General features: G+C 43.9%; 5 protein-coding genes across 6 annotated transcripts; 2 read left to right on the forward strand and 3 right to left on the reverse strand.

The window, feature by feature from the left end:
• Positions 1-5,156: 5,156 nt before the first annotated feature.
• rhbg (Rh family B glycoprotein) lies at positions 5,157-10,201 on the reverse strand. Its single transcript, XM_088386424.1, has 10 exons — positions 9,900-10,201; positions 7,719-7,905; positions 7,498-7,648; positions 7,278-7,425; positions 7,044-7,210; positions 6,649-6,786; positions 6,445-6,578; positions 6,256-6,377; positions 6,110-6,183; positions 5,157-5,682 (listed from the first exon to the last, which is right to left on the reverse strand). The coding sequence occupies exons 1-10, from the start codon at positions 10,075-10,077 to the stop codon at positions 5,602-5,604; spliced, it is 1,380 nt and encodes a 459-aa protein (XP_088242550.1). The 5' UTR covers positions 10,078-10,201; the 3' UTR covers positions 5,157-5,601.
• A 3,062-nt stretch (positions 10,202-13,263) lies between these two features.
• hapln2 (hyaluronan and proteoglycan link protein 2) lies at positions 13,264-15,441 on the forward strand. The gene is made up of 5 exons (XM_088386425.1): positions 13,264-13,676; positions 13,763-14,146; positions 14,218-14,334; positions 14,414-14,596; positions 14,843-15,441. Exons 1-5 carry the CDS (start codon positions 13,616-13,618, stop codon positions 15,118-15,120), a joined length of 1,023 nt encoding a protein of 340 aa, XP_088242551.1. The 5' UTR covers positions 13,264-13,615; the 3' UTR covers positions 15,121-15,441.
• A 136-nt stretch (positions 15,442-15,577) lies between these two features.
• Positions 15,578-21,569, reverse strand: bcan (brevican). Its single transcript, XM_088386420.1, has 14 exons — positions 21,310-21,569; positions 19,975-20,054; positions 19,521-19,913; positions 19,286-19,463; positions 19,082-19,209; positions 18,746-19,012; positions 18,219-18,671; positions 17,591-18,145; positions 17,372-17,476; positions 17,148-17,306; positions 16,877-16,959; positions 16,672-16,816; positions 15,998-16,180; positions 15,578-15,852 (listed from the first exon to the last, which is right to left on the reverse strand). The coding sequence occupies exons 1-14, from the start codon at positions 21,312-21,314 to the stop codon at positions 15,758-15,760; spliced, it is 2,829 nt and encodes a 942-aa protein (XP_088242546.1). The 5' UTR covers positions 21,315-21,569; the 3' UTR covers positions 15,578-15,757.
• Positions 21,570-21,722: 153 nt separating this feature from the next.
• isg20l2 (interferon stimulated exonuclease gene 20-like 2) lies at positions 21,723-23,886 on the reverse strand. Its single transcript, XM_088386426.1, has 4 exons — positions 23,804-23,886; positions 22,817-23,395; positions 22,547-22,747; positions 21,723-22,479 (listed from the first exon to the last, which is right to left on the reverse strand). Exons 2-4 carry the CDS (start codon positions 23,324-23,326, stop codon positions 22,366-22,368), a joined length of 825 nt encoding a protein of 274 aa, XP_088242552.1. The 5' UTR covers positions 23,327-23,395; positions 23,804-23,886; the 3' UTR covers positions 21,723-22,365.
• An 81-nt stretch (positions 23,887-23,967) lies between these two features.
• On the forward strand, positions 23,968-27,332 carry mettl25b (methyltransferase like 25B). 2 transcript variants are annotated; one of them, XM_088386423.1, is made up of 8 exons: positions 23,968-24,437; positions 24,499-24,617; positions 24,677-24,887; positions 24,960-25,022; positions 25,091-25,231; positions 25,488-26,122; positions 26,195-26,379; positions 26,460-26,587. In XM_088386423.1, exons 1-8 carry the CDS (start codon positions 24,306-24,308, stop codon positions 26,465-26,467), a joined length of 1,494 nt encoding a protein of 497 aa, XP_088242549.1. In that variant the 5' UTR covers positions 23,968-24,305; the 3' UTR covers positions 26,468-26,587. The 2 variants fall into 2 exon arrangements, with proteins under 2 accessions (XP_088242549.1, XP_088242548.1); XM_088386422.1 differs by having other exon boundaries at positions 23,976-24,437; positions 26,450-27,332.
• Positions 27,333-27,942: the final 610 nt, after the last annotated feature.

Raw genomic sequence — 27,942 nt, forward strand, 5'->3', positions numbered from 1 at the left:
TTTTGTTCACAATGACACACACACACATAGTCTTCTCTCGCTAAATGGACTGGCACATCTCCCGTGATGCCCCTTTTGCCAGCTTCCTGCCTCTGTGTGCCATCCCGGGAAGCACCCCCTACTCTTTAACGGAGGCCATTGAAGGGCAAAGAAAGCCCCCTTTGTGGGCACCCGTTTGCTCACACACAGTTTCAGAAGCCGGCGCCAAGAGCGGAGATCCAAAGACGAGCTCGGCAAAGCGGCGTGAACGGGGAACGGGTAGTTCTCGGCGAAGGGGGCATGATGGGGACACGGAAGAAAAGAACAGATTAAGACAGAATAGAATGTTACAAGACAAGTTCGGGCTTTTTAAATGGAAAACAGATAAGTGTAAAAAAAAAAAAAATGAAATGAACATTTGGTTATTTAAAATAATATCATTTTAAAAGGTATCACATTTCCTTTTGAATTGTTTTTGCACGTTTCATAGACACAAAGTCGATATGCGGCCTTCTGTATGTGGTCCTGCAAACTTCCCTGGATTAAGCAAATTAGACAGTCAGTGTGAAGAGCGAGACGGACGAAAAAAGGAGCTGAAGGAAACGGGTGACAAAAAAGAAAGACAAAAAAGCGGACGTGGCGCACTTTGGGCTGATTTATAGAGTTGAAATTGTTTGCGGCTGGGTCCAGCAGATGCGCTTTGAACGGGTAGGGGCTAAATCTGACCTAACGGTTTTTGTTGTCAGGGCGATGCCGCCCGGGCACTCAATGGCGTTCCGGGTGTTTTGTGTATGTGTTGCTTTTGTTACCATTCAAGTGAAAGAAACAAAACTACAAAACGTGTTTCCTGCTGTTGCGCTGCCAACATGCCCGCTTGGTTACTTTTGTTTCTGTGGAATTCTGCCACTCAGGTGCAAACGGAGCCAGAAGAAAGTAACAAATTCAGTCGGCAACTCACATTCGCACACCTGGCGATTGAACTTTGCTCATACTAACTCACAGAATTAGAAAAAAATTAAATTCTGAATATTAGACAAAGTTTTGCATTGACCAATCAGAAGATGGAAAAGTGATGATGTCATCAATCTGGGCTTTTGCTGATAATTTAGATAAGATTCTGAAAGTCTTGAGCAGATGAGATTGACGTGGCAACACTCTTGTAACCTTTGACCTCTTACGGTAAATTCGAAATATAATACTCACCACCAAAGCGAATTTCAAATTTCCCCACAATTGTCAACGGTGACTCAAGATGGCCCCCTACAGGTGGGCTCGCATCCGTCCACCCTCCCCGCTGGGTGGCACACCGCCTCCCTTCTTTGTCCCCTCGTCGGCCTCCCGCCGCTAATGGCCGACCGCCACGGCCCGGAAACGCTCATATCCCTGCGCCGCCGTGGGAGAAAGAAAGTAGCGCCGTATTTGTCATCTGCTCGACACGCCTGATTGACTTTCACTCCGTGGCTTCCTAATTAATATTCGGGGGCCCGCCTCCTCCCGCCGCGCTGTAAGACAAAAGTGTTTTTTCTTTTTTTTGTGTGTGTGTGTGTGCGAGCACCTCCTCTTTTAATTACGCTCAAAAGGAAGCCTCGTCATGAGTGTGTACACAAACGTACAGTGTGTGCGTGCGACTCGCTCGCTCCGTTCCACACACACACAAGAAAGCGTGCTCATTTGTCGCCTCCATGCAAATTGGCGCCCGATGGAGGTTTTTCTGGCGCCGTCCACAATGGACGGTTTGTACTGGGAACCCAATGGGAGAGGTTAGGAGGGGTTGTGGGGAGACGACCGCCACCAAATTCCCATCGCCACGTCACGTTACTTTCTACCTTCCCCTCGCTCGCTTATTAATTTAGGCCAGATTAGTCGGCTGTTAATTAACCCCCCCCCTCCATCTTTGCCATCTTTGCTGCGCTTTTATCGGGAGCGAGTGAGCTAGTGTGCCCACCAAAAAAAAAATTCCTTCTTATACATAGCGGGATCTTAAAGATGACTTTGACCTGATGAATTAGGTCATAAATTTATGGAATGGACATCAAAATTGCATATGAGGGGTCAGAGTGAGTGAATAAAAGTGCTGGAATCTGATCAAAGAGCGCAAAAAGAGAAAAGAACACAAAAAGCAATATCGACAAGGTTTAAACAAGGAGAAAAGGTCAACATCAAAACACTAGTCATTGTAGCAGGCCGAATGCTAACATGCTAGCTAGACTCGGCCCAAGCTAGCTTCATTATAGCAAGTATAAGTTTAAAGCTCAGTATAGTAAGTTCATAATAATACATCAACCCATTTTCTGAACATAATTTCAAACAATTACACAGAATAGCTGGATGAATGAAAATCTTCCCCAACTTTGCTAGCATCACTAGCCTAGCATGCCTCACTCGCCGCTCCCTGCTCCGCTACAATCGAGGTCTCTCAATTAAGAAGACATGAAGCCCCTCCAGCAGGCTCCTCTCGGGCCCTCCATCCCCGACCCGGCAGTCACCAATTCCCACAATGGCGGCTTCTCTTAGGGATGCGTGCGCTGGGAGTCAGGGTTCAATGGCGCTGGCTTGTGGAGGTTAGCGGAGGTGATGGCGTGAATGGATGGTGTTTCAGTTGGCGGGGGGGGGGGGGGGTCGAGAGGTGGGTCAGTTCCCTTTTGTTGCGGCGGTGTCCGGCGTGCCCCCCGTCACCCCTGGGGTCTTTCATAAGGAGTGTGTAATGGCGGCCTTTGTTGGTTTTTCCTGGTCTAATGGCTCCGCTGGGAGCCCTTGTTAGCGTCCGGGTTGGACGCCAGGGGACTTCGCAGGAACTCTGGGATTAAAGGCCGTACTAAATGTGATCTTGACCCCCTCCCCGTGTCACAATGGTCATTCACACATCACGTCGTATTTTCCTCGGATCCGCTAATTGCTAAAGATTTAGTTGGTTCTCTCCGAAGGTTTTTAAATTTGGGCTTTACGTGGTCATGATATAATGACAGAGAGCGGTCTTTAAACCAAAGTGTTGCTATTATTTTGAACTTTAAAACTCAATAAATAAAAATGAAAAATGTAATCCGATTATTTTGAACGGGAAAAGAAAGAAAGTCCTGAAGAACTGACATTTAAAAGCAGGAAAACCAAACGGTAATTTGGACCTCAAACTATTTTCCTACTTAAAATAAATAATCAGCAGTTTGGTGTGAGATAACTCGGTACAATCTCCGAATGCAAATTGGCGTTGATCGGTGGGAGGTCATCTTGTCAGACAAATACAAGTGTGGTGAACATTTTTGGGGGGGGGGGGTATGAATGAGGTGTCGCTGCTTTTGTTGATTTGCCTTTCACACGGCTCGTCATTTTTCCACGCCGTGAAGCACTTTGGAGTGCTCGGGCACATTGGAAGCAATTTGCCTTCAGTCAAGTGGCTGAAAACCTCTCCAGCTGAACAACTTCCTGCGTTTAGTCAAGCGCCCCCCCCCCCCGCTTGGCCTACCCCCCCCCAAACCACCACCGCAGCCTCCAAACGATGTAGCCGGCGTCAATGGCAACCTCCCAGTGTGCTGACGAGCTGCCTTTGTTCTGGGAATAATCCGCAAGGGGGCTGGAAAATGCAACGCGGAAAAGAGCAAATGATGATAAAGAAGTATTTGAATTGGTAAGTAAAGCATTAAGAAGGATCGCTAAAGTATCCCAGGTAACCTAACCTAGCCTAATGTAACCTCGCTTTTGCACCATAACCAAAATACAATTTCTGGACATCACTTAACGTAATTCAATGTAACATAAGAAAATAACAGAACACAATTTATGGCAATAAATATGATGTAATGTAATGTTTGATTGACATAAAACATGAATACCTGCTCTTGTAGCTCCTTGGTGCTTCTCACTTTGGCTTTAAGTCGTCCCTGGATCAAATCACAGATAACTCCCAGCTTATGTTTATATGAAAACCACTTTTATCAGAGCATGCGGATTAAAAAAAAAAAATGAAACCCCCAATGGGTCTATTTACATGCAATCAAAAAAAAAAGGCCACAGATTGGATATATCTTTTCAATATGAGCCGGCAGCTCCCATGCGTCCCCTGCAGGAGACCCCCGGGGCCCCCATTAAGCTTTTATTAGCACCTACAGCGCTGATTCAAAGGACAGTGGCCATCTTGTTTGTGAAGGGCTGCATGCAGAGAGCTGACACCTGACGTCCCATTCAAGGAACGTGGGAAATAATCACGCCGTCAGGAGCCACAGGTGCTGGCTGGGGTTTTGTGTTGACATGCCATTTTTTATTTTTATTTTTATTTACACATTTCAGTAGGATTTGAAAATAGGGTTTTAAAAGGGGGGTAAGGTTTCATATTAGGCTTTCAAGGCCTTTGTCCTTCCTTCCTTCCATTTATTTCATCAATCAAAACCATCTGACATTTTTATTTGCACACAGTCAAGAGTTCTATTTTGGCTTTTGGAGGCCGTGTGTCAACAATGATCACGATGGCTCTCACGCTCATTTCTGCCTGCATTTGAATGAAGCTGAATGGATGTTTGAGTGGAAGCCACCATTCAGGCAATATCTGACCACCTTGACCACCTGTCCTCCATGTCCTGGGAAAAGAATGCAGAGCTTGTTCACACTCATGCAGCCACTCTGGGGGGGACCCCTGGGGCCGTCCTGGTATCAGTCCCGCCACGGTGTAGACCTCTGAGTCATGTGATCGATATTAAGATGGCAACAAGATTCCAAAATATTTGTCTGGAATAAATAATTTTTGGGATGCTGTTGATGATTATGACCATGCAAATCACATCCATCCCCCCCCAGCGGCACTAATCATCCCTCGCACTCGGGGCCCCGAGGACGGCGTATATATCTATAACGAGGACGAGCGCTTTCTCGGGCTTGTTTGATCCCCCCCCCCAAAATGAAAGTGTGTTAATTAAGCGGCGAGAGACAAAGCCCATCTGGAACACTTGCATTAACCCCTTCCGCACTCATTAAGTCTTTAAAACCGAAAGGATTAAGAACTTGATTGCATTGCCTTCCTTCTTAACTACATGTAAGATGCATAGATTTTTTAAAAAATATTTTCTATTGGTGTCAGAGTTTTGGTGTAGTACCATACGGTGCCATAAAATGTTAGGCAGCACTGAGCTTATTTAGTGGAATCAGAAAGTTGAAAAAGATGCAATATAGGATTTAGTAATAGTCAGGAGTTGTTATCACACATTAAAAAGGTTTATTTGGACCAAAATGATACAATAATGTGTCTTTTAAAAAACATGCTAGGAAGGAAATGGGAATATTCAGAGACTAAAAAACTTAAGGGCCAATCAAAAATGACTAATAGTTCAACAGGAAAATAATATCAAAGAAAAACCCCCAACCCAAGGAATAATACAAAAATCGTATGAAAATTTTTAAAAGAAATTGGCTGCTCTTTGGTGTGGAAATTCAAGAGTTAGCATTTATGTTGCTGTGGCCTGCTGATTGACTGGCATCGTCTCTTAAAGAGGCTTACTTCCCACGCAGGCCTGCAGCACAGCGCCATCTAGCGGTGAAAGCCGGATGCTGGTTTTCTTCGAAAATGTCCCAAAGGACTGGCAGTATGACCTTTGTGTGTGTGTGTGTGTATGTTTGTGTGTATGTGTGTGTGTGTGTTTAGCTGTTGAGTTTCTCGGTCTCTTCAGAATGGACGACAGTGGTCAGTTGGGCTTCGTGACCCTCCTCGTCACCAGGAACCTGAAACAGACCACACAAAATTAAAAAAAAAAAAGGAAAAAGAAACATTTGTAATTACAATGCATCAAACACACTAAAAAAAGATAAACACGTGTGAATTTACATTTAAAAATATCACCACATGCAAACTTTAAAAATACAATCATTACAAAAATATTTTAAAAAAGTACTGTAACCATAAAATTCAATTTAGTAGCTCCTAATGTGTCAATTACACAACACATTCTAAAGCTGATATGACGTCATTTCATTTTCCAGTAAATGCCTTTAATTTATTTACTGTGATGCAGCACCGCCACCTACCGGTCTATTTTATTATCGTCTTGAATATATATAGTAAAAAACATTTGAGCACACTAGTGATTTTATAAAATGTTTTATTATCTTTGTAAATATTTTTCAGAACTTTTATTTCATGTTCACTCACCTCCCAATAGATGCTGTCTTCGTAACAAAGGGTGTCAGGAGGTGCACCAAAAACGGGCAACTTCATGATGAACCCTGACAAGCCAAGATGGATATTATTATTATTTTTATACTTGACATGTCAAGTGAACTGTAATGTGAGCCTACCAACGATGAGCCCCCCCAACAGGGCCATGCCCAGGGTGACCGCCAAGGAGATGGCCTGCCGGACGCCCTGGAACGACGCTTCCACCTCACCACTCGCCACATCCGGAAATACATCAGCCATGCTGCCAGAAGCCATCACGTGACCACCCAAACAATGTCAAGATAGTGAGAAATGGCGTTTGAATTTACCCTCCTCCATATACGTCTGAGGAGGCCACGGCGGCGGTGACGGCTCCCACGATGGCGCCCAGAATTCCGGGCATGCCGTGGAGATTGTGAACGCCACACGTGTCCTGGATCTTCAGCTTCTCCTCCAAGATGGGCTGAAAACAAGCACACCTCAGTCAGGTATGACTGATGGGCACATTAGCACTATCTAGTGGACAGACTTACAGAGAGGAACTTGAATCCCAGCACAGAGATGATTCCAGCCAGGAATCCGACGATCATGGAGCCAAACGGTGTGAGCATCATCTCCCCCGCCGTGCCTGCAGCCACACCTCCTGCCAGGGCTGCGTTTTGGATGTGGACCTACAACAAAAGAAGGAAACCATTTGTTGAAACCCTAACTGTGGTCCTCAACTACATATTTCAGCCTTTCAGGTGGGGGAAAAAAAAAATCAGAAGAATGATGCCCACATCAGATAAGCTCCGCCCACATAGCACCACTCTACTATGTCACCTGCTTTATCAGAGAAGATCAGTGATTCCTATCAGAGGCAGCACGGCGCCTAGTGACTATCAGCTTTCGTCTCCACTGACAACTTACTTCTGAGGCGTTGACTCACCATGTCCAGCTTTCCGTCGTGCGCCGTGAGGGCCGACATGCCGTAAGTGGCCAAGGTGCACGCGGCCAACGAGTAGTAGGTGTTCAAGGCGGTACGGTGCTGGTCGTCGCCGTGGGCCGTGATGGCCGAGTTGAAGCTGGGCCAGAACATCCACAGGTAGATGGTACCTGTGGGACAATCACACAATGATCTGCATGTATTTTATCGACACTATCAATTAACGGTTAATTTTACCGATCATGGCGAAGAGGTCCGAGTGGTACACCGAGCTGTTCCGATGTTTGCTCTTATCCAGGTTGGGTCGGTAAAGGACTCGAGCCACTACCAACCCAAAGTAGGCCCCGAAGGTGTGGATGGTCATGGAGCCTCCCGCGTCCTTGGCCTGGTTAGAAGATACTTTGTCTTCATGGAGCAGTTCTAATCAGGCTTGGGTTGAGGCCGAAAAAAAACTCACCCCCAGAAGTGAGAGCAGGATGAACTCATTCACTGCAAATAGGGTGACCTCAAATAGCGCCATCACCAGGAGCTGGATAGGACTGGTTTTACCCAGAACGGCTCCGAAGGAGATCAACACGGAGCCCGTGCAGAAATCAGCGTTGATCATGCTGGAAAGAATGGCAGGAAGAATAACGTTTTGGGAAGTAGTGTTGGGAGTTTTTTTCGAAAACGGGTTACCTCTCAACTCCGATGTGGATCTTTCCGCCGTGCATGCCGTGGAAGAATCCTTGCATGAGCGTGGCCCATTGTAGCGCAAAAGCGGCTATCAGAAAGTTGAAGCCCACACTGCTGAAGCCGTAGCGCTGCAGGAATGTCATCAGGAAACCAAAACCGATGAAGATCATCACGTGAACATCCTGGAAGCCTGTAGAGACACATTGGATATGGATTGATATCAGCTGGCGTTCCACAAGGCTCACTTCTTTGCCCGCTAACGTTTTACTTTCACTTTGCAGATTATTTTTTTCCCCAATGATGACCGGATACAAATGTAATAATATTCTATTTTTATTTATTTATTTTTAATCTATTAAATAATATTTACAATCTCTCATTTGAACTCTTACTGAAGTTATAATGAACTATACTGTGACACTAAATGTTCCAGCAAAACAATAACAAACGGTCCAGTGGCCACCATCGCCATGGCAACAGTTCATTGGCACAATTAATCACACTCGTGAGTGGTGCCAGCATCCCCCCCTCTTGGCACCAAAACAAAATGCATGAATAAACAACACCTAACAAAATTCAATTGTAAAGTTTATATCCCGCAAGAATAAAATTGAGCCACATGCTGCTTCACCAACTCTAGTATTATGTGTTTATGAAGCGACGGTTGACCTGTTGACCTCTCTGAATTTGCTAACACAAAAATCAAAAAACGCTGAATAGTGAAAATTCCTTTCATTTCGCGTGACGGCGAGGGCGTCGTCTTATCTCCGGTGATGCAATCACGCTAAACATGTGACCATCTCGTAAAACGTAAGAAACCAGGAAGGCGCCGGTGTGTGTCAACACTTGATCTTATCTGCTGTGTGAGGACAGGAGCCTTTAGAAAGTCCTAGATTACATATTACGAGTCATAACATTATAAACGACATTCTGAAAAAGAAGCACAGATTAAAAGAAGCATGACAGAAGAAGAAAAAAATGTGATCGAGAGATACGGGATGGAAATGCTGAAGGAGAAATGTTTTAAAAAAAAAGAAAGACAGATTAAAAAAGGATTATTCCACCCTCAAAATTTTTTTTTTTGCCTTGCCAGTTTTAATTAGAAAAATTGTACTTTATAAAATTGCTTCTGGTGTACCCACTTTGGCCACTAGGGGCGTAGTCATACCGTTTTTCACAAACACATTTTGTTAAGTAATATATTAACCAATTTTCAAAATAAAACATCTTTCTCTGCACACATTACCAAAACAGTAGAAATCTGACTCATAATGAAATTATTCTGTTAAAGAATAACACTTGTTTTCACTTCACGTGCCATCGTTGAAAAGTTTCAAAATACTGGCTAGTGTTGACATTACACAAACCGGATAGACTTTTGTGTTTTTCTTTTACACGCAAGTCCAAAGCCCACTATTGACATGCTTTGTCTTTACACAATTCTTTTTTTTTTTTTCAGAACGTTTGCGTAGAGGTCACCTGTATAACATCAATGTTTAAGATGAGAGGTCAAAGGTTAAGCAGCTTGAGTTAGCTCATTAGCACATTGCAGATGAAGACTGCGATAAGACCAAAATGTTTGTCTCTCGACATTCTCATCATTCCCCCCTGCAGGAAAGTCAGATAAGCAACAAGTACTCACTCGTCACTTTGACGGACATGTTTGAGTGTTTTATGATTGAAGTTGTGGATAGGAGTGGGGGGGGGGGGCACTTCCTGTTTTCATGTCACATGATCCAAAAGGCCACACCCCTTGAAAGGACTACATTTGACCTTTTCAATGAATCATGGTGTCAATCATCTTGCTTTTAATTGGTTGATTATTTTGACTCTTGTTTTGGGGCAACGCATTGTGCTAGTGGTTATCAAGTCTGCCTCACACACATTGAGATTCAGGTTCGAATCTCTCCCGCAGGTTTGAATGTAAATCAATGAAATTTGATTCTCAATGTGTGTTTTACATTAAAGGCTGCAAATGTGGGTCAAGTTTAGCGTTAAAATTAAAAAAAGAAGACAACAATGGATCATCTTGTTTAAATTAAAAGAGGGAAGAAAAAAGGCTTTGATGAGTCGATGGAATGAAGTCCATTTGATTCCGATTAGAGGAATTAAAAGTAGGTCAGAAATCAAAAGTCTTTTGAAATACTTTTGGACAAAAAAAAAAAAAAAAGAAAGGTGACTCACTTGGATAGCGGTAATAGAAGTCGTTGTCGTAGTCTGAGCGGTTGTGGCTGTGCCATTCCTTGGCGTCCACCTCGTGGTCGTATTGGACCAGCACGCCGAAGAGGATGATGAGGATGATCTGCAGGATGAAGCAGACGATGGGCAGCTTCAGCCGCATGTTGGTGGACACGTCCGTCATTGTTGCTGCGTCCCTCCTGGATTACTGGAGAAATGTGGACCTGCTGGTGTCGGTGCAGCCAGAACTGCCAAAATCCTGAGTGTGTGTGTGTGTGTATGTGTGTGAGTGAAAAGAATTAGATGAGTGAGCTTTTCTTTCATGTGAGTTTTAAAGTGTACACACCTCCTCTAGTAAAAAGGCGGGGTCACCTTTAGCCCCGCCTCTGAGTAGCTTGCAGGTAAAGTTCAACTTTGAAGCTTCTTATGGGGAAGCATTAAATTACTTTTATACTTTTACATAAGACATTTTTCATGTTTATTGGTTGGGTCTGATTGAGGTGGTCTTGAATTAGATTTATGTTTTCAAACAATTATTAAAAGTATTTTTATTTGATTGTAGAGCAGTCAATCCCTGCATACTCACAGTTCAGCACCAGTTCGGTTTTTTGGTTTGAAAACCAAAAAAAAAAAGTTTTTTGGTGGAGGTCCTTCCAATTGATGCATGTCCTCAAAAAGGTCTTAAATTTGATATATAAAAAAAAAATACAAAAGTGCAATCTACATACTACATACACTACGTGTGCCGTTTTTTTTTTTTTTTTTACCAAATACATTTCGATAAGAAATGTCAGTCAAACCAATATCAGCCTCTCCATCTCCCCCCCAAGGGCGAAGTCAAGAATGTTGTTATGATTTGGAGGAATGTCAACTATTACCTGGAAAGAGAAATCACACACCTGAGGGACACCTTCCCCGTTTCAGCCAATCAGAGGTCTCGAAAATAAAAAAATGTATTTTAAATTTGGTGGTGGTTGTTTTAAAAAAGTATTTAAAGTACAACAAAAAATGTCTTCAAATAGATCCAAGAGCCTTCAAAAATAATCTTAAAACGTTGTCATAAGATATGTGCACAATTGCTTTTTTAGATAACCACTTGAAAATATTTTTAATATAATACATTACAAAAAAAAGTGGCTTTAAAATGTCTCTTCAAGGCCTACGTTTAATTTTAGAGACCTCAAAAATATCTTGAGAATTCAAAATATGTCTTGATCAAAAATTATTTAACCCGCCTCCCCCCCATGACCCGGTTTAGCCAATCAGAGGCTGCAGAAAAAAATCATAATATCAAGACACACTCCTTTAACCACAGCATTTTTTTTTTCTAAATCAACAACGCTAATCTACCTCGTGACAAGTTTGAGTGTTCGCTAGGTGACACCTCAAGTTAGTCTTGTGATGACACACGTGCACAAACACGCACACACATGATGCATACCTCTCACCCGCCCAACATGACTGATCATACCTGCAGATAACTCAAACTATTTGCCCTTACTACTTTTGTAATAATTATCTAATTGCTTACATTCTATCGAATTAGTTTCTTAAGTACCTATTAATTCATGTTAACTCATTTAACGTATTTTATGTCGTTCTTGTAAGTGTTTTTGACGCTAGTTTAGCGCAAATGCTAATCAGTTCATCAGTACTGGGGGGGGCGTCTGCAGGACCTCGGTACTGACAAGACAATCTCTTCATCTGAGGTATCAATGGCACCAAAAAAAAAAAATAAAAAAGATAAATACAGGTCCGGGCATGTTTCTGTTAAATAACACGAGAACAACAGAAGACTTTAATGGAACATTAGACAAAACAGTAAATGTGAATGAAGGTCCCATTTAGTAACTTCTGGTATGTTTTCAATCATGCATTTGTCAAGTAGGTCAAGACAAGCAGAGGATCTGCATGTTGCTGCAGGAACAGGTACACAGTGTGACAGGTGAGGGCCCTCAAGCTTTCAGCAAAATGTTTCTACCAAGAAAAGAATGTTTGACTTATTGGCCGTCATACATGCTTCATGGCCTCCATGCTCGTCACGCCTTTCATCATTGGCGTCACGCATGGTTTGAGCGAGCCATCCGGCAGGACGGGACCGGGAGTCGCCCTATCGGTCTGGCTCATCTCGCCCCGAGTGGGGCCCCCCGAGCGACGGCCTGTCACAGCAGCGCCACGGCGGCCTCTATGTTGAACTGAACGTCTTTGAGATTGTCTTGAACGACTCTACCCGATTCGCAAAAGGTTTACGATAGCGGACGTTCTGATTAAATTTGAGGAATTTATTTCAAAGGCAATTAATTTGGAATGCACTGTAACCTTTACAGAGGAAATGAATTTGACCTTATCTAAAGATTAGAGTGAGAGAGTGAGAGAGACAGAGAGAGAGAGAGAGAGAGAGAGAGAGAGAGAGAGAGAGAGAGAGACAGTGAGACAGATAGCAAGATAGCTTGCTAACTAGCTAGCAAGCTACCAAGCTAGCTAGCTAAGTAGATAGAGAGAGAGAGACAGAGAGAGAGAGAGAGAGAGACAGTGAGACAGGTAGCTAGCTAGCTAGCTAGATGGATGGATGGATGGATGGATGGATGGATGGATGGATGGATGGATGGATGGATGGATGGATGGATGGATGGATGGACGGATGGACGGATGGACGGATGGACAGATGGACAGATGGATAGATGGATAGATAGATGGATAGATAGATGGATGGATAGATGGATGGATAGATGGATGGATAGATGGATAGATGGATGGATAGATGGATGGATAGATGGATAGATGGATAGATGGATAGATAGATAGATAGATAGATAGATAGATAGATAGATAGATAGATAGATAGATAGATAGATAGATAGATAGATAGATAGATAGATAGATAGATAGATAGATAGATAGATAGATAGATAGATAGATAGATAGATAGATAGATAGATAGATAGATAGATAGATAGAGTGCAGCAGGATGTTTTGGGGTGAATACTAATTGGAGGCCAATAAAGAGGTTCATTGATAATGAGAACAATGGTTAGGCTATACAAAAAAAAGACTCCTATTATTTCCTCTTGCGTCCACCTCAGAGTGTGTGTCTGTGCGTGTGTGTGTTGTGTACACACAATGAAAGTATCACAATGCGGTCGTTGTGTCACTGAGCCAACACAGCTTCCTCTCACCGAGCGGCCATAAAGATGCTTGAATGGCAGCTTCAGTTATCACGCTCTAATGTTTATTTATTCATTCAGCCAAGGATCTTACCAGAAAGTTTTAAATAAAAAGAGGATAGAGAAGGAATTCTGGTGTTAAAGGTGCTGTCCAGTGTCTAAAAGCTTTCTGTGGTCTCATGGTTTCTGCTTGGATTAGCACAACACAAGCGAAGAACCACAAAGGTCCCGCCCTGGTGGTCATTAACATCTGGAGGATGACAATGGTGCTCGCTTGACCACGCGACCAGCGTGATGGGGGAGAGAGAGCGAGAGAAAGGGCAAGACTGAACCGACATGCTTGAGGACAGCTGAACATTCACGACGTGAATAAACAAGCAAGCCCAGGAAGACTTTTGGAGATTTCAAGGATTTCGCAGCCAAAATGGACGAAACATCAACAAATGTGATGACTTAATGGAGAGTCAGAGATCTTCACCATGTGAGATATCGCCATGATCTCTCATTGTAAACTTCTTAAGACCGATTGTTTGTGACTTGTGTGGATTTTCCATCATCATGAGTTCCTCCCTGGTTCTTCTGGTGAGCTGCTTGACCGCCAGCGTGGCTCTGCTCTCAGGTAAACACTACAAAGATGTGTCATGGCGCCACTTCAAGAACACCACTGACGCTCTGTTGAGTCTCCTTTTAATTTTCTTTAACTAGCCAATAACATCGCGACACAAACGGGATCTCCGTCCAAGCTGAAGTACCTCCTGGATCCGCCCGTTTACGCCGAGGTGGTCGGGCGTCGGGGCGAGAACGTCACCTTGCCGTGCATCATGAAGATCAAGCCCGACCACTACAAGATCAAGTGGACCAAGCTGGAACCGGGCCACGTGGGCCCGGAGAACATCGTGATGATTTCCAACGCTCACGCTTTCAAGCGGCACGGTCAAGTCGGCCCGCGGGCGTCGTTGCGGCGGGCCCACAACATGGACGCCTCCCTACGGTTGGGCCAACTGCAACTGCGAGACGGCGGAAGGTACCGATGCGAGCTCATCAACGACATCGAGGATGAGAGCGTGGAGGTCACGCTCAGGATTGAAGGTAACCCGTGAGCTCATCAAAGTTTGGACTGTTCCATTGTTGAGATATTGACGGGGGGGTTTTATCGTCAGGTGTGGTTTTTCCGTATCAGAGTGAAAAAGGGCGTTATAAATTGACTTTCCAAGAGGCTGAAGAGGCGTGCGAGGAGCAGGATGGAATCCTGGCCTCCTACGAGGAACTTTACAGAGGTACAATTATCGTGTTGCGCAACATTGTTTACATTTGATTGGATTTGGGTTGGTACAATTTGCATGTGTTGTGTCGCAGCCTGGACGGAAGGTCTGGACTGGTGCAAAGCGGGCTGGCTTCGGGACGGAAGCGTCCGCTACCCCATCATCAGCCCCCGCCCCGCCTGCGGGGCACGAACGCAACCGGGTATTCGTACCTACTCGCCCAAAGATAAGAACAGAGACCACTTTGATGCATTCTGCTTTACCTCTTTGACTGCAGGTAAGTTTGGGGGAAGAAATTCTAAAAAATGTTTTTAGAAAAAAAAATTCTTCAGAAAATTGGTATTTTTTGGGGAAATTTTTTGGGCTTTGTGAAAAAAAATCTCATTCAAATACTTTTTCTTGGAAAATGCATTTAAAATGAAACTTTTGCTGCTAAAAAGCTTTTTAAAAATTAAGATTAAATTAACATATATTTCTTTATTATTAATATATTCTTTTTTTTTTCCAATTTATGCCATCACAGGTTCCGTCTTCTATATTGCGGGCGCATTTTCCCTGGAGGAGGCCGGGCAGGCATGCGGACGTCGGGCGGCCGAGCTGGCCCTGGTCGGCCAGCTGTACGCGGCCTGGCACTTTGGAGGCTACGACCGATGCGACGGCGGCTGGCTGCGAGACGGCAGCGTGCGCTTCCCCATCGGTACTCCCAGGACACGATGTGGGGGCGTCCCCGAACCCGGGGTACGCTCTTTTGGGTTCCCCAATAAGACGTCGCATCTCTACGGAGCTTATTGCTATAGGTAGTCGGACGGTTGACTGCGCCATTATTTAATTCGGCCAATCAAGCATTTACTACAATTTTTTGCATTTATATAAACATTTTTTGTGCCTAATTCTAGTTAATTCAAATTTATCTGTACATTAAAAAAAATATATTGTAAATAGAAAAGCCTCCAAGCATATTTGTTGCATTCATTTAAGCTGCAAAATTGTTTCATTAAAATATAAGTGTATTTTTATTGTTTTATTCATTAAACAATTGGTAAATAATTTGTTGTAAATAAAAAAAGATTGCATTTTATTATGTATTATTTTAATGTATTTGTATATGAATGAGCTTGAAAATCTGCCCATTAAAAATAAAAAAAATAAAAAATAAAAATCAAGCTAAAAGGTTTTGCTCTTCCTGTTATGGCTTTTTTTAATGTTATAAAAATAAAACCACACTAAATATCGGAAATAATAAGAAGTTAAGTCCAAGTGCCCCGCCATGTTTGCTTTAATAAAATACATCACTTTTCAAAATCCAAAAATACAAACACCAAAGCGACGCTAAAATTGCTTGTTTGTGTGACTCGGCTGTATTATTTGGATTACAGCGTATTTTTTGGGGGGGTGGAGCCTAAGGTTAGTTTCTGAAGATGTTTAGAGAGTGATTTTCTCAATGTGTCTGGAGCGGGGTGCTGCTTTGTGTGTGGACCTCTACGGTGACCTCCTCCACCGCATCGGGATGGGGGCGAGCAGTTGAATTGAGGTCTGCATGTGAAGACGGAACATTTATATCGTTATAATTCGGTGTGCAGAAAAACGAAATGTCGATTTTTGTCCCAGTAATCACGTCTTGGTGATGGCATCATGTGACTTTTTTAAGCAGTAAGTAAAAATCCAAAATGTTGCTTACCTGGCATGCACAAGATCAAGGGCTCCTCCCAGCGGCCGCTGGGCAGGCAGCTGATGATGGGGTTCAGTTTCTGGACGTAGCCGGCGTGGCAGCGGTAGCGTACCTTGGCGAAGGTCTCGTAGTGCGTCCGCGGCTTACCAAACGGCGTGGCGTTGGGAACTGTCGGAGGCTTGCCGCAGGATGCTGGAAGACGACAAGCAGTCAAGATGCTGGATTTGTTTATGATATTTTTTATATTTAATTATTCAATTAAATGGTTTATGTGATGTAGATGTAAGAAATAATAAAAGTAAAATACATACGCATTTTTATTTTTTTTTATTGAAAATAAACAGTGCTAATTGAAAAATGTGATATTTCATTTTATTTTTTATTTTATTTTTATATTTTATTTACATTTAGTATTTACTTTTTTATTCATTTATTATTTATTTATTTATTCAGATCCAGTTTTTTAAATGTTCCTTTAATTATTCAATTAAATGTGATGTAGATGTAAGAAAAAATAAAAGTAAAATAGGTTAAAAAAATTTGAAAATTTGAAATAAACCGCTATAATTACACATTTAATATTGAGTTTTCATATTCATTTATTTAATTTTTTTTTTTTTTTTTTTACCTGATTGTAAATAAGCTTTAAAAAAAAGTAACTCAAAGTCAGGTGCAGAACTCACAGAGGCCTTTCTTGCAGGTGAAGGAAAGATGGTAGTTGCAAGGCACATCGCTCCAGCGTCCTCCGTCGTGCCAAACCATGGCGGCGCAATCCTCGCCGGACAGGAAGTAACTGTCGGGCTGCCCTCTGTGCCAGTTATCGTAAATCTGAAACAGAAAAAAAATCCGCTTTACTTACTGGAGATCCTCAAAGACAAACGTCCTCACCAGAAGGTTTCCGTCGGACCAGCGAAAATCTCCCTCGATAGTCTTGTCGTTCAGTCCGATCCACTGGTACTCTCGATATTTGTCTAACAAAGGAAATACGGATGACAAACTAAAAAATATCTCCAAGGTGGGAGAAGAACATTAGATATAATCTGAGCTTCCTGGGGTCCAGACCAAACACCAAGGCTCATGTTGTGTCTCCTCAACAACACTTCCAAAACAAAGTTGCGAAGATTTGTCAAACCGATATGCCGGAAGACCTTCTCGTTACCATTGATGTGCTGTTGCTCCTCAGGGGACATGATGGACATAAGATGTCCTCCAATGGTCCGGCAGTGTTGCTCTGCTCCCTCCCAGCTCTGCCGTGCGGTCACATGACGATAGCAGAAGCTTTGGAACTTCTCCCAGCCGGCCTCACAAGCCTCCACATCTGGAGAGTGAGAAAAAATATGCTTAAGGAGGCGTTCAAATTCAAATGAGGATGTACTTCCTTACCTGACTGGCAGGAGGCGCCATTGTACCCGGGCAGGCAGAGGCATTTTGGTGTCTCGCCGTCTACGCACGTGCCGCCGTTCAAACATGGACTCTCCCCGCAAAGGTCTGCGGAGAACAGCGTCATGTTTGTATCAAGGACAAACTCGTTCACTGCCATTGATGGCAATAGACGTCAAAAATTAATTTGCACTGGGATGGCAGTGATTTATTTTATTTTACCTAGGATGACTTCCTGTTTTTCAGCCATGACCGTGGGTTCTTCTCTGTCTACAATCGGGTCGGTTACGGTCTCCTTGGTTTGGTCTTCAAGGAGACACCCGGAACATTTTTGAGAGCTGGTCTCCTCTTGTCCTCCCTTTGGTTTGCTGGTGATGCTAGTGGCTTCTTTCCATGCAACAGGAAGTGGAGAGCTGGACAACATGTGGAATCCAGACTGATGTGTGGAGGAAGTAGATGTTGATGGAGGTGTTCCGGAATCAGTTGTGTGATCTGGTAGGTCCCTCAGGTTTGAGCTCCATTCTGGTTTTACTTCTGGACTTTCTTTGGCGGAGCTTTCTGTTCTAGCGTTGTCTCCATCTTCTGGTGTGGTAGTCTGGACTGCTTCTTGGTGTGTTGTACTGTGTGAGATGAAGGTAAGCAGCTCCGGAGGGGAGCTCGATTGGATCCCAGAGGATGAGGTCCTGGCGGAAGGGGTCGTAGAAACTGTCATGACCTCAGCTGGTAGGATCTTGGATGACTCTGGCGTGATGGATGCCGCACCAGAAAGCTCCTCACCTGTCCAGAAAACCACAAAAGTTCAACTGGAGGCACCGATATTTTGCTCCATAAGTGCAAGATAATGACTTACTTGAATCCAAAGGTGGCTCTGAGGAGGTGATTGAGTTGGTTTCCATAGTAACCAAGGGGTGGGTCTTTTCTTCTCCAGACTCTGCATGATCTTCAACTGTTTTGTTGTGGTCAAAAGTGGGTGAGACAGTGGAGCTTGGTTCTGTGCTATGAGATGACATCAAATCCACGGTACTGGCACTAAAAGTGCTCTTGTGTTCCTCCGAGTGGCTGGTGATGTCATCGGGTCCAGATGTTGTCTTTGTAATGAAGATCTTCAAGTTGGCGTATGATGCTGTATGACTTTCAGGCTCAGGATCATCCGAAGTCCACGATTCGGTCTTAAGTGGGTTTTGCGTGACAGGGTGGACCGTTTGAACCTCACTCCCGGTGGCTGTTTCTGCTGTGGAGAGAAGATGGCTGACGTCCTCTGACTCAGCGGTGAGAGTAGATAGCGGAGATGGAGTGAAGTCACCTGGAGAGAAGACATCAGAGGAACTTTATACGTACTAGCCAGTGACTGAAAAGACTTGACAAGCTTTTTAATACTTCTGAAGCAGTAGACATCATGGTGGCTGTGAGCTTCGGGGAACTCAGTCATGTTTCCTGGCGCTTCCCCACAGCGCCCTCCGGAGGTCACTATGGTGTGATGCACCCTGCCGCCCTTCAGCCACCCTGAGCCGCAGTGGTTCATTCCTTGGTGCTGGGCTGTGTACAATTGAGCGAGGGTGGCTAGCTCCGCCCCTTCGCTCTGGCAGTACGCCTTGGCCTGCCCGAAGGTAAAACCGCGGTGAGCCGAGGCGTGGAACACCTCACCTGGTAGATATGGATTTATGGAAATGTTTGTAATGGCAACTTATTTCCATATAAGATGAAATCTAATACCTGCAATGTGGCCCACGTAGCAGTAGACATCAAAAAGTTGTTGGGGCTCTAACGTTCCAAAGGTTCTTACTCCTGGAAGTCCTTCCATGACACCCAAGCAGTCCTCTCTTGGCTTCTGAACCGCATATCTGACAAGAGGGACTTAATTATAATTTAAAATGGAAATTTTCAGACTGAATTCTGATGGATTCATCTCGTCCTTACCTAACCGAGCGGTCCGAGAGCCAACCCGCTCGGCAGTGCTCGTAGCCGCTGTGGTAAGCCGCCACCAGCTGCTCCGGCTTGGCCATTTGGGCCCCGATCCCCGTACAAGCCTCGCGGGCCTGCTCAAAGGTGAAGGCGTGCGAGCTTCTCGACGGGTCCCCTCGATGGAACACCAAACCTGAGTGTACGTTGACTGGATTATTCCGAGTTCTGTTTATTTGACCCTGTGTCTTACCTTTGACTTGGACCTTCGTGGCATCGTGGTCTTGGTCGGGTCCCTGCTGCACATGACAGCGATACTCGCCGGCGTCGCCGTACCTCAGCCCGTCCAGTTGAAGCGTCAGGTCAGCGGGGGAGACGGCGTAACGCGGCAGCGAGGCCCGGCCCCGGTAGGCCTCGCTCACCTGCACGCTATCCCCACGAGCCACCAGGATCTCCGTTTCGTTATCGTGGCCTACCAGGCTCCACCTGACGCGAGGTAGAGAGAGAACGGCGTGCCGCCCGTTGGTGGCCGGGGCGGGCGGCGGACGGGCCAGCGACACCAGACACGGTAATATCAGCGAGGCGCCCAGCTCGCCCGTAGCGTTTGGACCAGATGTGATGGTCACGTGTAGGAGGTTTGTGTCATCTGCGAGGAAAAAAATATTTAGATGATGTGGATTGATTCGTTTCCGGTGATGTGATTCTACCTGATGGGGTCTGGGCGGTGGAGGATCGTGGAAGAACCAGCAGAGCGATGGCGGTCAACATGACGAGGGGACGCACCTGTCTGAAGACAGAAAAAACTTTTTCATATTACTCACTGTATTGATTTTGATGTCAGCTAATATTTGATACGCTCCCTGACATTGGTGATATAATAGTTGGATACACAAACACCCACCACAAAAAATCCTAAATGTTCTTGGTTGTGTGCGATGAATCCTAATTGGTCGTAAAAATTCTCAAGAGGCGCTAACCGTAAGAGTTGACTCGAGCGATTGAATGACAAAACGACATTTACTGCCCTGTGGTTCTTTTAACTTCTCCCGTTTTCCCAGAAGTTACCCCCTCTGTTTATTCTCCTGCTCTGAAAGAAGCTCAGGGTGTTCTTTGTGCTTTTGTGCTCAGAAAGACATTCATTAGTGCTTGTTTTTTAAAACCTTCACCACTGGATTGAAGTCTGTGAAAAGCACTGATTTTGGTTTTAAAGTCATGCAGCTCCAGACCACTTGGTGGCAGCAGTGCATCTATCAAAAGGTCGAGACAGCTAATAAAATGGACAAATTTAAAAATTCATAAAAATGTTACTTTTTAAAATAATGTCGGTTTTCTGTTTTTTAATGTGCGAATGTTTGCAGAAGAAAGGTTGCATCCAGGCAACATGGTGGTGCAAGCAAACATCACAGCAGGTTGAATAGTCCCTTTTTCAAAGAGAGAGAAAAGAAAACCAAGAGGCCAATCACACTTTGCCAGGAACTGTCATGTGAGAAAAAAAAACAAATACTATATATCACTTCAATTGTACAGTTAAGAATTACAACCTTTGTTCTGTCATGGGATTGTGTTGTAATTCAAGAGCCGTCTAGCTAAATAGCAAACATCATTAGCATGTTAGAAAAATACGGTACCTTGGGTAATTTATAATCAACTTCCAAAAGTTTTTTGGAAAGTAACAAAGATGCAAAAAAAATTTGTTAAAAAACAATATCATCCAAGAGGTGACACAATACTCAATAAACCATTTATTTATTCTTATTTACTAAGTTACTATATATATATTTATGTAATGTAAATACAATAAAATATACCTACATTCTTTTTCAACCAATTTTATCACGGTCGATGTATTTTTATTTATTCTCAAGGAATATTTAAAAATCTGACATGTCAATTTAACCCTCAGTATGACAGAAGGGATAAACCATTCAATCATTCCAGTACGTAAATACTATTGAAATTGAATTTCTATGTATTTTAATGTATCTTAGATGTCAAAATATTAAAGTCATCACTTAAAATATTAAATGGAGAGCATTACTCACTTCATCTTGCTCAGGCGCAGCTCCAGATCCAGAGTCAAAGAAATGGAGGGAGGTTGGTTATGTCCACCCAGACAGCTCCGGAGAGTGGAGATAAAGGAGAGAAATGGGGGGGGGGGGGGGCATGGGTGGGTGTGGAGTACCCGAAAAACTTCTCACCCACAGCTTTACTTTCTGCCTGCTGGGAAATTGCTGCCTTACAGGAACACAGGGGGGGGACTAATCTGATTAAATACTTCAAAGTATACAAGTAGGGTCAAAAGTATTTGGACACCGACAGGACAGTTCAACGTGTGGACAGAAATATTGGGACATGGAGAAAACTAAAATATGGAAATATTGTTAGTAATGACTGCGTACAAAGTAAAATGAAAGAAAATGATGAGTTTGAACAAAAATATTAGGACAAGTACAGGTATTGAAAAGTGACTTTTAATCAGTCCGAGTGGTGAGTTGCACGGCTAAAAATGTGCAACATGAACAAATTCCTGTGCAAGGCTAATAAAAAGCGAATTAGTCGCTAATGCTGGGCTAAGCACTGTATGTGGCAATCATTCAAGCTCTCAATAAGTTAACCCAGCATGAATCCATATTATATTTAAATCAAGTTATTCCACTAAACGCAGCAGGCGAGCGCTTAATCTGCTTTCCTAAAATGGAGGAAATCACTCAAGAAAGAATTTGTAAAAACGTTGAGTGAGGACATTCAAAGAAGAAAACATTTTTTTTTTTATATTTATTTTTGTGAGTATTTTTTTTCTAATTTTTCATCATAATTGTCATGATGAATGATTTTTTTTTACCTTACAAACACTTGCTACAGTGGAGAAACATTAATCAAAAAGTATTAAAAAAAAAATTCAACATTTTTTTCCCGATATAGGAATAAAATAGATTTCAGTGTGATCTAAAAGAGGCATCGATAGGTGCTCAGTCACACATTTATCTGTACTTTTTTTTTTCCTAGTGAGTACACACTAAGTTATCGTGTAGTTATTGATCACCTTCAGGCGTCAGAGGTTCGAGCAGGAAGTGGGTGGAGCCTATGGAATGAGCCAATCAGCTACTACCACTACCCGACGCCAACTTCTTCTCCCACTCGTCCTCCACCAGCTTGTAGAGATCCATGGTGGCTCGGGCGTCTTCTACCGACGAGTGGCCGCCGCGTCCTGTCTGAAGGCACAAAGATCGGTCGATCTGATCAATTATGATCGCTTAATTCATTTTGTGAAGTTCCAACCTGGATGTCTCGATGAAGGATGGCCTTGGTGAGTCTCTTGAGTGAAGCGCAGCCCTTTTCCTCAAACCCGGCCCGCTTGTTGAGGAGCGGGATGCGTGATGTGTCCCGGGTCAAGGAAGGCGGGTGCGAGTACTGCAGGACTCGGAAGTCGTTGTGGACGGCGTGGCCGATCACGACCTTTCCCGCCAGCAGCTTCAGGATCTGTCAAAGATGATTAAAAAAAAAGATCAAGATATCATTCAATCACGAAGGAAGTAGAGTTTCCCTCACCTCCTTCCTGGCTTGGGAAAAGGGCGTGGCTTTCCTGAGATCCCGTGCCCGGATGCCGCTCCATCGCGTACGGTAGTCGGTGACGGGTACCGAGGGGTTAACGAACTTGTCGTACACCACGTCACCCTCGTAGGACACGATGCTGCAACGTCCCAGGTGGCTAACGCTTCCCTTGTGACCCGTGCCCACCATCTCACAGTCCATGGCGAGGAATTTGCTGGCGACTGGGATTGGTTTCGAGTGTTGTTTTGATGTTTTGGTGTTGATCACGTTTAAAATAAGCTGCTGGTGTGGGGGAGATGAAGGCTTGGTGGAGCTCCCTGCATGAGTTAAAACCTGGTTTGGTGTGGTGGAATGACAGGAGGGACGCTGAGCTGACATGATGCTTTGCTCTGTTGTCTGCGTGAGCTTTCTTTTGTGATTTTGTTTCTTTTTGTTGTGTTGTTGGATGTTGTTCACACGCATTTTGCTTGTCGTCTTCGTTCCTGATGTTCCCACACAGGCACACATTTTGGTGTGACCTCTTAGTCGCTATTTGATCACTTCCACTCCGACAGACAGCAGTTTAGAGGATATGAGCTGTGACAAAAATGAGAGAAAAGAAATACAATTAACATTCCATATGCAAATTTCCCCTTAACAATACATTGAACGTTTCAATATTCAAACTATATCAAAGGAACTATGATGAAGTGAATAGAGGCGTTTCTTATCATTTTCCTACTTTTATATTGGAAAACCACCGAATGATTATTCTTTACACCTACTGTTAAGAAGGCCTTTATTTATTAACTTGAGGTTCTGACATCAAGTAGCAGTATGCCTATGCTAGCTAATGCTAACGGTCGTACTACTAACCACAATTACGGATGATTAACGGTTGGATATGACACAAACATACAACGGACGACATCTTAACATGTTTTAACATAAATAAAACTTCGACTGTGATCCTTTAAACGATTAAAGAAACAAGACAAAACAGACCTGTAGCACATTGCGGACCCGGTGTTTTGAACGAACAACAACCATCTACTTCCAGGTCATGGAGCGTTCAAGTAGAAAAGAAATTTGCAGGTTCGATAACTTAATATAAATATAAATATGCGTTGGACGCACAGAAATTATGTTATTTTAATACATTGTAATGACATAATATAAATGTAGAGTCGTAGTTTGTGTTCTGTTTGTATTGAATTTGAGTCTCCCTTTGCTTTGCCTTCAAATGCTAAGCATCTTAAATTTATTAAAAGACAGTGAACGCACCATTGTTTTGAAAGTTAGCTAGCCGGACTACCACTAAAGTCATACCAACTCCGCGTAATTATCATTATAATGACCGCTTAAACTGAGTTATAATATTCCAGAGATGTATGTGAATGATATAGGAAACTCGTGGGTTAATATACTAAGCTTTTTAACTCACGTTTAACTCCGAGAATGGCTCTTGGGTAGTTAGCATCGCGCTAGCTTCGTAATTGCATGTTAAATGAAGCAACAAGAAGACAAAATGTGGGAAACTTCAAATCTTAGTCTTTCTGCGGAGGAGCAGAAAGAGCTGGCCAAAAAAATCATTTGCTTTTTATCACAGTACAGATACCTGTCAGAGTCATACATCATTGTAAGTGACATTTATTTGAATATATTAAGTATCCCTTTTAAATTGGCTTTTTTAATTGAAGGAGTTCTTCACTGAAGATTTGTGGCATAAGTTGCCAATCAGCTGGCAGTCTGTTCTGGAACATCTGTCCTATCCTCAGATAGCAGAGTTGCTTCTGGATGCTGGACATGGACACAGGAGGTACACTGTGTATTTAAAAATATACAGAATCCATATTTATGAATACTTGTCTTCTTCAGGTATCCACACGTGTGGCCGCTGTCCCTCTTGGCTTTCCGTGCCACCGCTCACTCCCTCGCCTTTCCTAGAAGTTCCCGGCGGTCACCAAGCTGGACTTCAGCCAAACCCAAAGAGTTTCAGGAGAACCTGAACCAGAGCTCGCTGCTGGCACATGCCTTCCGCAAGCACGTCAAGCCAAAGAAGCAACATGAGATCCATGAGCTGGGCATGGTACTCAAGAATATTTGTTGAACGTGTTTAAAAAAAATATATATACATTTGTATTATTTTAATTTATTTCAGTTGGTTAAGGAACTTTGTGAGTGGACGGAATGCAACCGCGTTGTAGATGTTGGTTCTGGACAGGTAGTATGATGTCAATAAAATTGATAAAACAAATTCTGCCATTATAATCAACATCTCTCTGGCTACAGGGTCACCTGACTCGCTTTCTCTCATTCGGGCTCGGCTTGTCGGTAACGGCCGTCGAGGCTGACCCTGCGCTGGTTGTCATGGCAACCAAGTTTGATGAACAGCTACTGTGCGCCTTGGACAAGGAGAGGCGGAAAAAACAGGTAATTTCAATTAAAACTTAGCTTGATATTGGCAATATTATATAGTGCTAATTTTATTTGACGTTTATTTAAAATTAAATGTAAATTAAAATGACTATGATAATTGTTCTGAATTAATTTTAAAAAATATATTACTTTTTTTAATTAAATCTTTTTTAAATTAAATACCACATCACACATGATTAATTAGAATTTAGACTTTTCATCAAATAACATAACATCTTAAATGCTGCTGTCCTTCCTTTGTTCCAATCAGAAATGTTCCTCTGATCCGCCATCATCGGAGTCGTGTCCTCGCCACGTGACGGGTTGGGTGGACCCCAAAGCCTCCTGGGAGTCCTTCATGCAGCAGCTGGGCACAGGCCACGCTGTTGGCGAAGGTCCACTTTCACCCCATAACAAGAGACTCCGGTGCCCTGAGGTGGCAGTCCTCAAGGGGGCCGTCTGGGAAAACCTGGTCCTCACTGGTCTGCACGCGTGCGGGGACCTCAGCCCCACTCTCCTCCGCCATTTTGTCAAATGTCCTCACGTACGCGCCATCACCTCCGTGGCATGCTGCTACATGAAGCTCACCACCAAAGAGCAGCCCTTCCCTCCGGGCGTGCTCGGACCCCCCGATACGTCACCGCCAAACCCCGAACCCTGTGATTTTGGCTACCCGATGAGCGCTCACGTACGGGGGCTGCCGGGACACCAGTTGCCCTACAAGGCGCGGGAGGCAGCTTGTCACGCCATGGAAGACTACGTGGAGAGGCTGCGTGAGGAGAGCCCGCTATTGAGGACGCATTGCTACCGCGCCGCTTTGGAGGTCTTCATCACGGACAGCAGGCCGGATCTGCGCAGGGCGGGAATACAGACGGTGAAGAAAGCCCATTTGTTGACTTTCAATGAGTAAGTCAACTCCATTTCTGCATACGTCATAAAAAACTTAACGGAAAAACGTCCATGATGTTTGTGCTTTAGGTATGCCCGCTTGGGTCTGGCCCGGGTGGGGCTGCCCCCATCCCTGCCTTTGGATGAAGACCGCTTGGAGGCTATGCTGGCACAGCAGGGCCGGGTGGTGGTGGTCTTCAGCCTGGCGCTGCTGCTGGCACCCGTCGTGGAGACGCTGGTGCTGCTGGACCGCATGATCTACCTGCAGGAGAACGGTGAGCCGCCAGCACCGTCTAAACGGGTCCGCGGGTATTTACGTTCCGACTAATCGTATCGTCTGCGCAGGGGTGCGCAGTCAGCTGATTCCTCTTTTCGACCCAAACTTTTCTCCGAGGAATTTTGTGCTGGTGGCTCGGAAGATTCCAGGCGGGCCGGACAGGGACGCACAAAGGGCCGGATGTGGCCCGCGGGCCGTAATTTGCCCAGGATTGCCATAAGTGATTAAACATACAGACTCACACCGATTGAGAGAGCAAAGAACATAACATGAAACTTTGATGGTAAGAAAGGGCCAGCGAATGGCCCCCAGACTGCAGGTTTGAGAACCCTGCTCGAGATGGCTGGAAAAGTTTTCGTAACAGGGCTATTATGTTGAACTTCAGAGGGGAGTTACACTTTAAAATGTGAAAAAGACATTTTTTTAACATTTACAATGAAGATATCAACAAAAATTGAGCTTATTCAATCTTACATTTAATTAAGATGTCATCAGAGAGTGATGAGAGAGAAAGTTGTGGGGTCGTGGCTCTGGACACCGGAGCCTGGATCTGCTCGGATCACTTTGTGGAAAGTACGTCATTTTGTTTTATTGATGTCAACATTCATCTGTGAGGCTACACATCCACCATCAGAGGACGCTGGCATGAGTGCCTCTCATAACATTTGAAATGTACTCTTTTTATTTATTTTAATGTATGTGATTTTTAAAAAATTTTTTTTACCCTGTGGGCCAAGAGCCTGTACTAAAATGTATTATTCACTTCACTGGTTTCTTTTATATCAAACAAAATCTCTGATGAAGGCAGAAGAACCCGCCGAAACATGTCTAATGAACCTAAAATAATTTGTTTGATATAAAAGAAACCAGTGAAGTGATTAAAAAAAAGAAAAACAAGATGAACTTAGTACAATTAAAATTTATTATTATTGCTCGGATATTCCCTTTTTCCCTCTGGTGGCGTTCTTACTTGGTTTCCACAGCGGATTATATTTTTATTTTTTTAATATTTTTTTTCAACTTTTCAATGTATGATTTGCGGCTTTCTTGCAGCGGACGAGGCTTTTTGGCGCCGAATAATAATGGCCGCCCGGACATGTGACGTTAATGCATTTCGGCCTCACTACAACCACCCAAGGCCCCCACCCTCACGAGTCTAGTGGCAGCGGACGAGGCTTTTTGGCGGCAAATAACAATAACATGTGACATTAATGCATTTCGGCCCCTGATCTTCCCGCGCTCCCCTGATCTTCCCGCGCTCCCCTGTCCATATAGAATGCATTTGCTTGGCGCGCTTTACACCCCCCAGTCAGTCAAAATAACAGGCTGCCTGAAATGTCAGCGTTTCCCTTGGATTATAACGATCGCGGGGATTTAATCGATTCTCCGCCCGCCTGCCGTCTCTACGGACGGTGGTCAGCAAATGCACCTGCAACATAACACGGTGAAGGCTTTATTCTATTTTTATTTATCGGGGGATACGCCGCGCAGCGACGGCGTCGCCCCGTTCAATGCTCCTTATCAGTTGACGTACGGAGGCGATGGCCAACGCTACATGACA

Source organism: Syngnathus floridae, chromosome 10, assembly GCF_059516105.1.
Source record: "Syngnathus floridae isolate MCC-2025c chromosome 10, RoL_Sflo_1.0, whole genome shotgun sequence".
NCBI classification, from domain to species: Eukaryota; Metazoa; Chordata; class Actinopteri; order Syngnathiformes; family Syngnathidae; genus Syngnathus; species Syngnathus floridae.

Coding starts and splice junctions, on each gene's coding strand:
- isg20l2 (XM_088386426.1), bottom strand. CDS start 23,326: ATGTGTGCCTGTGTGGGAACATCAGGAACGAAGACGACAAGCAAAATG. Junction 22,748..22,816: donor TTTCCCAAGCCAGGAAGGAG/GTGAGGGAAACT, acceptor CATCTTTGACAG/ATCCTGAAGCTGCTGGCGGG. Junction 22,480..22,546: donor TCCTTCATCGAGACATCCAG/GTTGGAACTTCA, acceptor TTGTGCCTTCAG/ACAGGACGCGGCGGCCACTC.
- bcan (XM_088386420.1), bottom strand. Junction 19,914..19,974: donor CACCGCCCAGACCCCATCAG/GTAGAATCACAT, acceptor TTTTCCTCGCAG/ATGACACAAACCTCCTACAC. Junction 19,013..19,081: donor CTACGTGGGCCACATTGCAG/GTATTAGATTTC, acceptor CATATCTACCAG/GTGAGGTGTTCCACGCCTCG.
- hapln2 (XM_088386425.1), top strand. CDS start 13,616: ATGAGTTCCTCCCTGGTTCTTCTGGTGAGCTGCTTGACCGCCAGCGTG. Junction 13,677..13,762: donor CAGCGTGGCTCTGCTCTCAG/GTAAACACTACA, acceptor TTCTTTAACTAG/CCAATAACATCGCGACACAA. Junction 14,597..14,842: donor CTTTACCTCTTTGACTGCAG/GTAAGTTTGGGG, acceptor ATGCCATCACAG/GTTCCGTCTTCTATATTGCG.
- rhbg (XM_088386424.1), bottom strand. CDS start 10,077: ATGACGGACGTGTCCACCAACATGCGGCTGAAGCTGCCCATCGTCTGC. Junction 7,906..9,899: donor CTTCTATTACCGCTATCCAA/GTGAGTCACCTT, acceptor GTGTCTCTACAG/GCTTCCAGGATGTTCACGTG. Junction 6,787..7,043: donor ACGACGGAAAGCTGGACATG/GTGAGTCAACGC, acceptor CTTTTGTTGTAG/GTCCACATCCAAAACGCAGC.
- mettl25b (XM_088386422.1), top strand. CDS start 24,306: ATGAAGCAACAAGAAGACAAAATGTGGGAAACTTCAAATCTTAGTCTT. Junction 24,618..24,676: donor GCTGGACATGGACACAGGAG/GTACACTGTGTA, acceptor TGTCTTCTTCAG/GTATCCACACGTGTGGCCGC. Junction 25,232..25,487: donor AGGAGAGGCGGAAAAAACAG/GTAATTTCAATT, acceptor TGTTCCAATCAG/AAATGTTCCTCTGATCCGCC.